The 13,790-nt window shown below is 36.6% G+C and overlaps 4 protein-coding genes across 5 annotated transcripts; 2 read left to right on the top strand and 2 right to left on the bottom strand.

The window, feature by feature from the left end:
• Positions 1-881: 881 nt before the first annotated feature.
• Positions 882-2,283, bottom strand: LOC140828960 (uncharacterized). 2 transcript variants are annotated; one of them, XM_073191857.1, is made up of 3 exons: positions 1,356-2,283; positions 980-1,281; positions 882-899 (listed from the first exon to the last, which is right to left on the bottom strand). In XM_073191857.1, exon 1 carries the CDS (start codon positions 2,134-2,136, stop codon positions 1,498-1,500), a length of 639 nt encoding a protein of 212 aa, XP_073047958.1. In that variant the 5' UTR covers positions 2,137-2,283; the 3' UTR covers positions 882-899; positions 980-1,281; positions 1,356-1,497. The 2 variants fall into 2 exon arrangements, with proteins under 2 accessions (XP_073047958.1, XP_073047957.1); XM_073191856.1 differs by lacking the exon at positions 882-899 and having other exon boundaries at positions 957-1,281.
• An 845-nt stretch (positions 2,284-3,128) lies between these two features.
• On the top strand, positions 3,129-4,585 carry LOC140828961 (small nuclear ribonucleoprotein SmD1a-like). The gene is made up of 4 exons (XM_073191858.1): positions 3,129-3,249; positions 3,340-3,416; positions 4,033-4,224; positions 4,324-4,585. Exons 1-4 carry the CDS (start codon positions 3,236-3,238, stop codon positions 4,383-4,385), a joined length of 345 nt encoding a protein of 114 aa, XP_073047959.1. The 5' UTR covers positions 3,129-3,235; the 3' UTR covers positions 4,386-4,585.
• Positions 4,586-4,695: 110 nt separating this feature from the next.
• LOC140828958 (uncharacterized) lies at positions 4,696-6,868 on the bottom strand. The gene is made up of 3 exons (XM_073191853.1): positions 5,615-6,868; positions 5,254-5,452; positions 4,696-5,164 (listed from the first exon to the last, which is right to left on the bottom strand). Exons 1-3 carry the CDS (start codon positions 6,657-6,659, stop codon positions 4,876-4,878), a joined length of 1,533 nt encoding a protein of 510 aa, XP_073047954.1. The 5' UTR covers positions 6,660-6,868; the 3' UTR covers positions 4,696-4,875.
• A 2,724-nt stretch (positions 6,869-9,592) lies between these two features.
• Positions 9,593-12,753, top strand: LOC140828957 (heat shock cognate protein 80). Its single transcript, XM_073191852.1, has 3 exons — positions 9,593-9,866; positions 10,452-10,593; positions 10,686-12,753. The coding sequence occupies exons 1-3, from the start codon at positions 9,744-9,746 to the stop codon at positions 12,518-12,520; spliced, it is 2,100 nt and encodes a 699-aa protein (XP_073047953.1). The 5' UTR covers positions 9,593-9,743; the 3' UTR covers positions 12,521-12,753.
• The last annotated feature ends 1,037 nt before the right edge of the window (positions 12,754-13,790 follow it).

Genomic DNA, 13,790 nt, shown 5'->3' with positions numbered 1-13,790 from the left:
CTTGTCTAATGACTTTGATCTATAAGTTGTTGGATGGTGGCCTCCACGTCCTCTACCTCTTTCTTGAAATTGACTCTCTTGATCATTGATCGTCCTCTACCCACGATCATTGTTGTTTCTTCCTCTTCTACATCGACCTCTACCTCTTCCTCTTCCTCTATCAGCTTTACTAGGTGTGGAGTGATATTTTGATAGGGCTTTCAATGCTTGTTCTTCTTTTTCTTGCTAGTTAATTTTTTGCTCATGAACTAAGAAAGAACTTTGTAATTCATCAATTGACAGTAAACCAACGTCATTTGCTTCTTCCATAGCACAGACAACAAAATTAAATTTTGGGGTCAAGGATCGAAAAATCTTCTCTACAATGAGAACATCCTCAGTCTTGTCGCCATGGATCCGCATCTTGTTAACGATTGCCACCATTCTTGAAAAATAGTCTATAACTGATTCTCCCGACTTCATTCGAAGTATTTCGAACTCTGAACGAAGTGCTTGAAGCTGATGCCTCTTAGCTCTTGCTGTACCTTGGTATTTCTTCTTCATGGAATCCCAAATATGCTTGGCCGTGTCTGCAAACAATCGTTTCCAAGATTGAGCGATCAATAACTTGGAAGAGATAATTCTTTGCTTTAAGATCCTTTAGTTTCAGCCCTTCAAGCTCTGCCTTTTGTGCATCTGTCAACACAACATTTGTTGCTAGTTCTGCTACTCCAGAAACAACAACCGTCCATTATTCTTTGGACCTCAAGAAGTTCTCCATGAGCATCTCCAATGATCATAGTGACCATCATGGCTGCATGTACAAAACTTTCGGAAGCCATCAATTTCTCTTTTTTTTTCTTCCTTGGAACTCAACCAACTCTGGTACCACCACTGACACTCCTAAAGACTAGGACAACCTAAACATGTAAAAACAAATGAATTTAAATTTCCCCAACAACAGATGACTCTGAAAATGAGAAAAGTGACATTTTATTACTTCATGGAACTCTTGATCACGACAACATAAAATTGTGCATGTCTGGCGGTCTGATGGGGCAGAATTTGCATGTACATTTAATTTTATCTTCTCATCTGAAAAGGCTCGTCATTAGCGCATGTAGGACACAAGATGGATGTGGCAGACTTTTAGCAAAACACAACTACACAAGTGGAGTGTCTCCTACTCTTATCAGCAGTGTCTCTCCACAGATTGGATCCAACAGTTGGAAAAATAAAAATCGGACCAAAACAGCTTCATTCCTTCCTATATATGTTAATCCCATTTGCTCCATCTTCTTCCTGAATGTTTTAACCACTAATTTTTAGCAATTTTTTGATACAGAATTAGGAAAGCTATACTTTCTGCATCCGACCTTTCATTTCGCGTTGAAAACATTGCACATTGGGTGATTGCGCAATAAAAATGCAAATTTTGTGGCTCCAAAACATTTCAGCGGCAATTCTCGTTTCAATAAAATTCTTGACTATGGCCAAGTTGGTCGATAACCCTCACGATTAAGCACAAAGCATGAATCTGCATACTGGAAATGCCAAACCTGTAAAACAAACAAGACAAACAGTCGCACAATACCGAGTGCACCAAGTAAGTGGCCTCCACTTGATCTCCACACTCGAACTCTTCATTCTCTTCCCATTTTGAGGCTCTTTACACAGATCAAAACTATCTCCTTTCATCCTCAGCTCCTGAATACACCGAGTCAGTCCCCGCCCCTCTGCCCGTTCCCTCTGCAACTGCCCTTCCATCTTCCAGTACCTGCAAAGCTTCAACTGGACAAGAAAAACAATCACAGCAGAATAGCACAGAGATAAGACACATGGGATCCACCACTTTCTACAACCCAGTTGACGGTCCCCTGAAGAAGATGTGAACAGAACTGTAAAAAACAAGCCATGAAAAATGAAGAAGAAACAGCAGAGTTGGAAGATTTCTTGTTTGATCGAATCCATTCTTGATTCTTTCATGGCTAGCCTACGGCTGTGGAGATCTTCTTCTCTCTGCCAAAGCTTGAGAAGCAAGAAATGACCGGGGCTTCTAGAAATCTCCGCCAACGGGTGGTGCTGCTGGATCAGCTTTTGCTGACGCTCTTCGTCTACTGGGATTTCAACGATATGGGCATGTTTTGTTTCCGCCATTTATTCAAGTAAAGAACAGATGCGGAAAAAAAAATTTAGCAAGTTGAATTTGCAACACAAAATGAAGTAGGAAACAAGAACTTGAAATAATTTGCGAGATAGATTAACAGAGATTTCAGATGTTTGTGGAATGAATTAGTGGAGTAAGCAGGGGCTTGTCTCGCATATTTAAACATAGTAGAATCCCCGTCAAACTCGCAACGGTCATAATTTGCGAGTGCTGGAACCATCAACGGTCATTTTTTGGTTGACCAAATGTTGATTTCATGGGAAAATAATTAACTGAAAAAATGTATTTGCCAGAGTTAATAGATAAAATTTATTTAAATTGATTATGTTTTAATCAGCCATTTTTCTATTTTTTTTGCTAATTTCATATCAATTCAAGAAATAATTTAACCATATTTATTGTAGTAAATTTTAAACAAAATGTCAGTTTTAGTCCTTATAAAGCTGTAATATTTTTATTTTTATCAATTCCATTAAAACAATTATATTCTTATAATTATGTTCTAACACAATTTTATTGATTCTAATAAAAAAAATATGCAATTAGATATTCTATACCATTATTAAGTTTTTATAGTCATGCAGTTAATGAATCTTTATTTGACACGTACATAACTTTAACCACGTGATTATAAAGATTCAAATAATATTATTATATAGTAACATGATTTTGACAAAAAATATTAAATTTAACGCAGTTACATGATTATAATTGATTCAAAACAATACACGACTAAAAAGTCTTTTTATTTAGTATAACTATGTTTATAATCGAACGAGTTTGTGTCATAATTCAGTTATTTAATAGATTTCAGTAATTAAGTTTGAAAACTATCGAGCTTTATTTCATTTTCACTTTCAAATCAAATTAAAATCAAAATTAATTTTCCAAAATGTTAAATAAATTTAATTTGACCACAACGGAATAAAATTTGCCAAGGAACAACACGTTTTCATTCCCTTAATGCGATTTAAAAAGAAAGCCCACTGAAACAGCGACTTTATCATTAAATAAAAGAGCATCCCCTCCCGCTCCCAGCAGTAACTTTCAATTTTTGGAACCCTAGCCTGTACGGCGATCCGAGCTACGATGAAGCTCGTTAGGTATGATTCGAGCTTATTCGTATTTCTTTTGGTAATTTCTTCTGTTCTCTTAATTCCTTGATTTTCTGTGCAATTGTTTTTGCTCGGCAGATTTCTGATGAAACTGAACAACGAGACCGTCTCAATAGAGCTCAAGAACGGAACTGTAGTTCACGGAACTATTACAGGTGCTCTTTATCTTTCCATTGACAATATCTATTTGAGCTTAATAAAGTCGCGCTGTTAAAACTCTGGAATATGTGCTTGACGTTGATTTCTATTTGTATGGTTCTTATTTCACCAATCTTCCTATCTAGGTAAAACTTGGTGCCCTTTTTATTTCAACTTTATGCCTCTCTAAGGGGCTTCGTTTTATTTTTATTTTTTTTATTTTTTACATATTTTGATACCCATGTTTATCTCAGCTTCACTTGTTAATCCTCTGTTTGAACTTCAAAACTCTGAAAATTTTAGTAGATATCCTGTGACGTTGGATGAGAGTAAAGAAATGATTTGAGGCATTTCAAAGGACTCAAATTTGGATATTTTAAATGAATCACGGAGCTTAGAATAACTAATTTTGAATCTGCATAAATCAAATGTATCCGAACAAGTACCTGTTTTTAGATAATGGATTTGATTTTAGTCATTAAACCCAAAACATACTAATAGTTAGTGGAATGACCATCGCCTCTGCTTTTAAGAAGTTTGATTAATAGTTTCTGAAGCATTTTGGTTTTCTCATGTGCCAAATTTAGTTGGGACAAACTTGATTGTCTGAAACCTTGCTTGCTTGGCTTGTAGGAGTGGATATCAGCATGAACACACATTTGAAGACTGTAAAACTGACAAATAAAGGGAAAAATCCAATCACTCTTGACCATCTGAGTGTTAGGGGAAACACAATTCGGTATTACATCCTTCCAGACAGCCTAAATCTTGAAACTTTACTCGTGGAAGAGACTCCCAGAGTTAAGCCCAAGAAGCCAACTGCAGGTACTCCATTTTATCATCCTCGATCCATTTTACCCCATGTTTTCCTACTACTGTTTTGATTTTAAAATTTTAATCATGAAATCCTTCTATAATAAACAGGAAAACCTTTGGGCCGCGGTCGAGGCAGAGGACGTGGGAGGGGACGTGGCCGTGGTCGTTAATTTTATGTTTTTTTCTTTTATCTGTTGTCTCTTCATATTTAGATAACATTTTGTTGCTTAGCCACCTGTTTTAGAGATCGATGAGATTTAAGTTATATAAATGTAAAACCTGTTAACGTTTCCACTAATGTAGTCATGTAACTGGTCCGATACCATGTACGAGGAGTTTTCAAGACAAAAATAACATCTTTAAATCGTCACTCACTTGTCATGGAGAGTAGCTCTGTCTAAAAATGATATTTCGACTAGCAAATACCAGAGTGAGATGGCCTTGTTTCTGAATTTGGCCGATTTAGAAGAACTGCTATTCAATATTAATATCATTAGAAGCAAATGCCAGAAACACCTTACATATGGTGGAAGGAGACAGGGCCATTCAGTAACATAAACGTACATCATTTTCTCTGCCAGAAATGTTTCTTTGTTTTCCTTTTAATGCATCCCTTAAAATAATTTTACTTGCATTCTAATTATTTTTCTTTCTATTTAATTACCATTTACCATGGCCAACTAACTTGAGTCCGAATTTGAACGTGTTGCTGGGGTAGCAATCGAAATTTTCATCTCCCCCGAAACCACGCTTTGTGTTGTAGCCTGGATAGTCGCTCAAAATAAATTCGACTTCCTCGATAAGCCGGAGCCCATGCGAGCGAGCCATGGACACCAGATTCCATTCACGGTGATACCCATTGGTCTTGTGGGATATATGTATCTCACCATGTACATCTATCATTTCCTTGGCATTCTTCAAAAACAAGCTCACAAGCCTCCGATGAAGCCTAAACATAGAGGACAAACGAAAAATATATTACACGACAGATTTTGTAGAATGTATTCGATAATATATTATACAAGTAGTGTGTCTCACCAAATACTAGAATCTCGGGATAATCCTTTGAAAAATCCAGCGTAGGGAAAGTTGTATATTACACGATCGAAAGTCTTGTGTTGGAGCAGTTGCTGAGTGGCTATTGTGGTGGCATCAATTCCATGCATCACAATGCAACCCATTTTCTTTAATTCTCTGATGTTCCACGGAGCCTTGGCATAATTTTTCTTCAAAAATGCTGAGAATATATGGAGTGCATGTGGCCTTTTCAGAGTTTTAGTTAATCTTGTTGTTCTGATTTCTTATACTTGTATCTTCTTTAAATTTTGAGATAAAAGTGAATACTTGAAATGTCAAATGTGTGATGCATGCGTGAGAATGGATAAATTTTGATAAATACCTTCAGAATCAAGAGAAGTAGCGACCATTTTCGATGCGCAACCAAAAGCTGCAGCTAAAGAGTAGGAGAAGGAGAAATCTCCCTCTCCCACCAGTAGTATACGGTGGATGCTGCTGTAATGCTTGATCCATCTCGCTTTTTCCACCACCACCGTACTCTCTATCACCTTCTCCACTTCAATTTCTTTTTCTTCGGAAGATTCATGGAATTTCTTTTCCGTTGAAATGTAAATTCCAGGTCCCTCGTGTTCTGCGTAGGACTCGTTCTTTTGAGGACCATTTTCTTGAATAATAGCTGCTGAGTCGGTGTCAGTGCTTGAACTTGCATTGTAATCAAAAGCGTGATAACCGAAATTGGGTATAGAAATCGTCACAGAATCTAAGATACTCTTGACTTTTGGGTAGTACTCATGGTTCTGTTCCAAATATTGGTCGGAAGATTCTTCGCACATTTGATCTCCCTTCCCGGTCTTCTCATGCTCTGCATTTTCTCGAGTAAAGACAGCGAAGTCTGTGTGGGTGATTGAACTTGCACTGTAGGAAGCAAGAGAGTGAATACCACCGAAACCGGGTGTAGAAATTGTTACAGAATCTTTAGTATTCTTAGTTTCACTCGAGTACTCCTGGTTCTGTTTGGCGAAAACATCAATATTTGGACACCCCGAATCTCCGTCTGAATTAGAAATAAGAAGGCCTTGATTCAATGGATGAAGATCACTTTGTTTTGGTGTCGGGTTTTCAAGAGGTAGGAGTGGGCAAGAAGTTTTTCGTGGCTTGATCCTGTTAATTACTCCCTTAAAACATCTATAAAGTGAAATGAGGACGGAACATGTTTTACGCCAAATCCCCTTCAAACATCTAATAAGTGAAATGGGGACGGAACACGTTTTACGCCAAATCCCCTTCAAAGTGCAGCATAACCTTTCAAGTAATCTTTCAAATAAAGTGGAGGAACGACGGGTTAAGTTCAGAGAAATCGACCTTTGAGCTTCGTCTTCTTCTGTTTTCCAGCCTGAAACTCTGCCGAGACTGAGGATACTCCCCATTTTGCTTGAATATTGTCCTCAAATTAAGCTAAAATTATATGAACAGCAGGAAATTTATAAAGAATTTTCACCGTATTTGAACGTTGAAGTCTTCATTTCCCAGGTGGCTAATAGAAATGGAGGATCCTTTATTGGTTCAAAACAACCCTTGCAATTCTTGAGCACATTCCCGAGATGCAAGCGACTCTGCAAGTCTTCTCTTTTTACCTTTTTTCCTGCTTTAATTAGTAGTGGGTTGAGTGTATATATAAAACTAATTTAATCAAATTAATTTCACCATGGCTTCTACAAGGTCTGTGGCTTAATTGATGCATTAGTTAATATAGAGCGCTTGTTGGACTAGATTTTTTTAAAATTATTATTTTTTCTTCCATTTCAAAGTTTATGATTTTTGTAGAATTTAGTTCATCCAAACAAACATTAAAAAAAATTTGATTACATCCGAGACGATGTCCGGGTAGATTGGGTAAGATGAACTCAGTTCAGACAATCTGCACACAATCAATAAGATAATGTCAGTAGGGTGCCGGAAATGTTTCAGGCGTAATCACTCTGACGGTCAAGTTAGTACAAGTTTCACCAAGTAAGAGAGAATTTATTGATTACAGTAGATTGTCATGTCTCTTAAATGAGCATACCTGATATTTATAGGAGATATGATGACATCGATCATAGTACATGTACAATGTTCTTGATCTGACATTATGTTCATATCATGTCTTCTGACGAGACTGCCCGTGTCATATATTTTGTCAATAGGCGTTGTGACTCATACTATTGGGCCCATACTGGTAATTAAGAGAACTGAACTCTGGTCGGGAGTGAGGACATTGGTCGGGTGAGAAGACCCTGTCCGAGCTAAAGAACCATGTCCAGATCGATGAGAGGACACTGTCCAGGCGAGAGGACCCTAGCTGGGCTAGAGGACTCTGGTCGGACGAGAGGACCATGTCCGAATGAGAGCACCCATTCCCAGCGAGATGACCCTGGTCATGTGTGAGTACCCCGTTCGGATGAGAGGATCCTGGTCGGGCTAGAGTACCTTGTCCGAGCAAGAGGACCATGTACGTGCTAGAGGACTCTGTCTAAATTTTACACATGCTCTACTCTTTGGAGCAAATTGAAATTTGGCTAAGTTAAACTTTCTCTTTCTGTCCGAGTCTAATAATAATCCGAGCCCTTTCCAAATTATCAATCCACAAAATATATGTCGAATTGATGTATCAGTGTCGAGATAACATATATGTATACGCTCACTTGGATGCGTATCATTGAATAAATAGTACTATATTGATGACTCCAAACTAATGACATAAAAATAAGAGCGAACTTATTGTTGGAGCTAGTCTGGATCGATCCTTATAGACCATATATATGTTATTTTTTGGGCCAACACATATATGTATGTTTACATTCTCCAGTATTTGTGCTTTTCCGACATTTTCACGGGATCGTTAAAAATTTAAATGGTGAGACATATATCAAAATCAATCTGTGTTGAGATGGATAGTAAATTATAAATCTACAATAATAAGTATTTTGATAACTAAAATTAAGAATATTTAATTGTTTTAATTAATACAAATATAGAGTAAATTAGTTATTCTTATTATATGAGTTGATTGGTATTTAAATCAACGAAGAAGATTGGAGATGTAAAAAAATCGAGAGGACTCGAAAAATATTTTATTTGTATTCGAAATCATCGAACTCAAGTCGAACTCAAACATGTTTGAAAATTTTTCGAGCTAAAATCGAGTTTAATTATATTGTTCGATAGTTCGCGATCCACTCACGAGCTTTGATATTTTATAAATAACATAATATAAATATATTTTGAGTATTCATTTTTAACAATAGTTCGAATAGTTTGAGAACTTGTTCGAATATTTTCTAGCAGACATTGAACCTGAGCCCTTGTTCGAACCGAAGTCAAACAATTTTTTTAAAGTTTTCGAGTTTTGAATCAAGCTCGAATATCTCACTTTCAAGTAGAATCTATAATTTAAATTTTCAGGCATATACGACTTTTGATACAATTCATTTGCACTCCTAAAATGAACAAACAACATGCATATGAGTGGTATTGTAATTAATTTTCAAAATATACAATTATCTCTCAATATTAAATATCATAGTAACAAGTTTAGTCCTTTATTTTAGTAATATAATGCGATGTTAACAATAGTTCGAATAGTTTGAGAACTTGTTCGAATATTTTCTAGCAGACATTGAACCTGAGCCCTTGTTCGAACCGAAGTCAAACAATTTTTTAAAGTTTTCGAGTTTTGAATCAAGCTCGAATATCTTACTTTCAAGTAGAATCTATAATTTAAATTTTTCAGCATATACGACTTTTGATACAATTCATTTGCACTCCTAAAATGAACAAACAAACATGCATATGAGTGGTATTGTAATTAATTTTCAAAATATACAATTATCTCTCAATATTAAATATCATAGTAACAAGTTTAGTCCTTTATTTTTAGTAATATAATGCGATGTTAATACAGATTAAATTAAAAATATATGTACCTATATTTTTAATATAAATATATTAACTCTTGAACGTACTTAAAAAATGTTACAAATATTTATAAAAGTTGATATTTTCTATCATTATGAGTAAGATTGGTATTTAAAAAATAATAAAATATATTATATTTTAAAAGACTAAAAGATGTATAAATTAATATATTACAATATTAATATGATATAGTCAATACTCGATATAAAAAAAATACTGATTTTTGAATAGTAATTATTGGTAATAAAAGTAAACTGATAGGTGGTGCATAAATTCACCGGGCAACCAAACAAGACTTAACAACGTCGAAGGATCTAGAAGGAAAAAGAAAAAGAAAACCGAAAACACTTCAAAAAATTAAAGAGTTGTTTGAGAAAAACCGAAGGATCTAGAAACCCTAGAGAACAGATAATACATAGATATGTATATATGTATATAAATCCCGCTCCTTCTCTCAGCAGTCGGTGCCTCTTGCAATCGCGGTACGCTTCGTTGGAAGAGAATATTTCCTTGCAAATTGTGTTGTGGGAGGGTGAGGTCCAGAGATCGCAGTAATGGCGGATACAGAGACGTTTGCATTTCAGGCGGAGATCAATCAGCTGCTGAGCTTGATCATCAACACTTTCTACAGCAATAAAGAGATCTTTCTCCGTGAACTCATCAGTAACTCCTCCGATGTAAGGCCCATATCCATTCTCTACGTCTTGTTTTGCTTAGAATTTAATCTGTTTTCGCTGATCTATGTTTTTTATATGGTTGCATGTTGATCTATTAAGCCGGGTTGTCGGTGATTTATCACCTTCGCATGTTTGGGCCTAGGCTTCTGTTATTTGTTGTGTCTTATTCAGATTTCCTGAGATCTCTGTTCGGTGCTTTTAACGTGATAATTGTGTATGTTGTGGCTAGACGGCTGCTTTATTTGTTATCGGGGTTTTTATATTATTAATTATTGTTTGGTTTGGTATTGGGCGAAATCTCTGGACAAGAAGAAAAAGCATTGGTTTGTGATATTTGGTATAGCTGATTTACATGAAAGAGCGTTTTGTGCAGATTCGTCTTCGGATGCGATACTAAACTCCGTAAGGAAAAACGATATCATCACTATGTTAATAAGTATAATACTGTCTGAGAACCATATATTTTAGTGTATTTAAGAAGATTATTTCCCAAACCTGTTCCTAATTATTCAGTCATTATTGATAATGGTAGAGGAAAATATTTTATGTTAGAATGAATAGCTGAATGATTTATGTTGCATGCAGGCTCTTGACAAGATCCGCTTTGAAAGCTTGACTGACAAGAGCAAGCTAGATGCTCAACCAGAGCTCTTCATTCACATCATTCCTGATAAGACCAACAATACACTAACCATTGTTGACAGTGGTGTTGGAATGACAAAGGCCGGTAAGTGTGCTTGTGTCCTATCGTACCTTGTTTATGATTTGGTGTGTAGTTATGCGGTGGTCCTTTTGGCGCTAATATGTGTAATTTCACAGATTTGGTGAACAACCTCGGTACAATTGCGCGATCTGGAACCAAAGAATTTATGGAAGCAATTGCAGCTGGTGCTGATGTTAGCATGATTGGGCAGTTCGGTGTTGGTTTCTATTCTGCTTACTTGGTTGCGGACAAGGTCATTGTCACCACGAAGCATAATGATGACGAGCAATATGTCTGGGAGTCCCAGGCTGGTGGCTCGTTCACCGTGACCAGAGATACATCTGGCGAAAACCTTGGCAGGGGTACCAAGATAACGCTGCATCTCAAAGAGGACCAGCTTGAATATCTTGAGGAGCGCAGGCTGAAGGATTTGGTGAAGAAGCACTCTGAGTTTATTAGCTATCCAATCTCTCTTTGGGTTGAAAAGACTACAGAGAAAGAGATATCTGATGATGAGGACGAGGATGACAAAAAGGATGAAGAAGGAAAGGTTGAAGAAGTTGATGAAGAGAAGGAAAAAACTGACAAGAAAAAGAAGAAGATCAAGGAGGTGTCTCACGAGTGGGATCTGGTGAACAAGCAAAAGCCCATCTGGATGAGGAAGCCTGAGGAAATCACAAAGGAAGAATATGCTGCTTTTTACAAGAGCCTGACCAATGACTGGGAGGAACACTTGGCAGTGAAGCACTTTTCGGTTGAAGGTCAGCTTGAGTTCAAGGCTGTTCTATATGTTCCTAAGAGGGCGCCATTTGATCTCTTTGACACTAAGAAGAAACCCAACAACATTAAGCTTTATGTTCGCCGTGTATTTATCATGGACAATTGTGAGGAGTTGATCCCTGAATACCTGAGCTTTGTGAAGGGAATTGTTGACTCCGAGGACCTGCCCCTCAACATCTCTCGTGAGATGTTGCAGCAGAACAAGATCTTGAAGGTCATCCGCAAGAACCTGGTAAAGAAGTGCCTTGAGCTCTTCTTTGAGATAGCTGAGAACAAGGAAGATTACAACAAATTCTACGAGGCTTTCTCGAAGAATCTCAAGCTTGGTATCCACGAAGATTCTCAGAACAAGAGTAAACTTGCTGAATTGCTCAGGTACCATTCTACCAAGAGTGGTGATGAGTTGACCAGCTTGAAGGACTATGTGACCAGAATGAAGGAAGGCCAGAGTGACATTTATTATATTACTGGTGAGAGCAAGAAGGCTGTTGAGAACTCACCCTTCCTTGAGAAGCTGAAGAAGAAGGGTTATGAGGTCCTCTACATGGTTGATGCAATCGATGAGTATGCTGTCGGTCAATTGAAGGAATTTGAGGGTAAGAAACTTGTGTCTGCCACCAAGGAAGGTCTAAAGCTTGAGGAGGGTGAGGATGAGAAGAAGAAGGCCGAGGAGCTGAAAGAAAAGTTTGAGGGCCTGTGCAAGGTCATAAAGGATGTCCTTGGGGACAAGGTTGAGAAAGTTGTGGTTTCTAGCCGTGTTGTTGACTCTCCCTGTTGTTTGGTAACTGGTGAATATGGGTGGACTGCAAACATGGAGAGGATCATGAAGGCGCAAGCTTTGAGAGATTCTAGCATGGCCGGATACATGTCCAGCAAGAAGACCATGGAGATCAATCCCGAGAACTCCATCATGGAAGAGCTTAGAAAGAGAGCTGATGCTGACAAGAACGACAAGTCCGTGAAGGACTTGGTTATGCTTCTGTTTGAGACTGCCCTGCTCACATCTGGATTCAGCTTGGACGAGCCCGCCGCTTTTGGAAACCGTATTCATAGAATGCTAAAGCTTGGGCTGAGCATCGATGATGATGCTGGAGATGCTGATACTGACATGCCTGCGTTGGAAGAAGCAGATGCTGATGCTGAAGGCAGCAAGATGGAGGAAGTGGACTAAATCCTGGGTTGTTTTTGTTGAGTTAGTGGCGGAACTTTTCTTTTCTATGTTAACTGTCTGTGTTTTACAAATTTCATATCCTTTATAGGATACTTTTTCTTTTCTTTTTTTTAGATTTTTTTTGCCGTTTGTTTTTATTTTACTTGGTGATTGGTTTACAATTGGACTTGACGCTGAACATTTATCTGGGCCCGGTATCCGAATGCTTATGTTAATTCTGCTTTGGTGATGGACGTCCGATTATTATTCTATTTCGATTTTGGATATTTCTCAAACACCGGCCCTATAGATACGGTAAACATTGCTATAATTTAGTCTTAAGATAATTGGTAATATAGTATTTAGATATTTGTTTCTCGTCTTTTAGATATCTATGATTTCGGATCTGATTGATTGTGTTGACTGAATGTGGGTAACATGTTATCTAAAGACAAATTTGTCGACTTTCTGATTTCTCAGACGGTGTTTTCGAGATTTTGTTTTGTCTTGATAAAACAAAATTGGATGTCTATACATTTCTATAATCAATATTTAGGTGGTAAAATTGATCGAGTAGATGATTATATATGAGTTTTATTCTAACAATTTTTTTGTTCGATCGAGTTTGTCACATATAGTAGAGGATTAATTGTCAATAGCCATGAGTTTTATTTTATTTTTTACAATATTTTTTCAATTAAGTTTGACACGTGATTTTTATTATTGACAAGTATATCAATTGCCAAATATCTAAATTATTTGGCAGAATATTCATTAACACGTGCTTTCGATTAATCCAAAAGAATAATGTCAAGCTAAGATGTCCTATACAAGATATTGGGTCATGTGTATTGTATTTTTTTTGTTAACAATTAATTTGTATTTTTTGTTTTATAACTGAAATGTTTTTCATTTTTGGTCATATTAAAAATGAATTTATATTTTTAGTCATGTAACTTGTATATTTTTTTATTTTTCTCTCTTGTTAACGATGAATATATATATTTCTAACATGTAACTTGCATTTGTTTTTATTTTTGTCATTTTTTTTACCAAGTTCGTCGTGTGTTTTTCCAAATAATGTCCAAAAAATACTACACATATAAGTTTCCTTCCAAAAATCTATCTCAGTATTCACATGTCACATAAGCAATTTCGACAGAAAAGATAGACTTTGATAAATAAAAAAAATGGAAAAAAAACATTAAGTTGCATGAGTAAAATACAAATTCACCTTTAAGAAGACAAAAAATAGGAGGAAAAAAAACGTGAATGCCCCTCTTTTTTGAAC

This window comes from Primulina eburnea, chromosome 4 (genome assembly GCF_022965805.1).
Source record: "Primulina eburnea isolate SZY01 chromosome 4, ASM2296580v1, whole genome shotgun sequence".
Taxonomy (NCBI): Eukaryota; Viridiplantae; Streptophyta; class Magnoliopsida; order Lamiales; family Gesneriaceae; genus Primulina; species Primulina eburnea.
The sequence above is the reverse complement of the archived record's forward strand: the minus strand, read 5'-3'. Positions and strand labels throughout refer to the sequence as shown.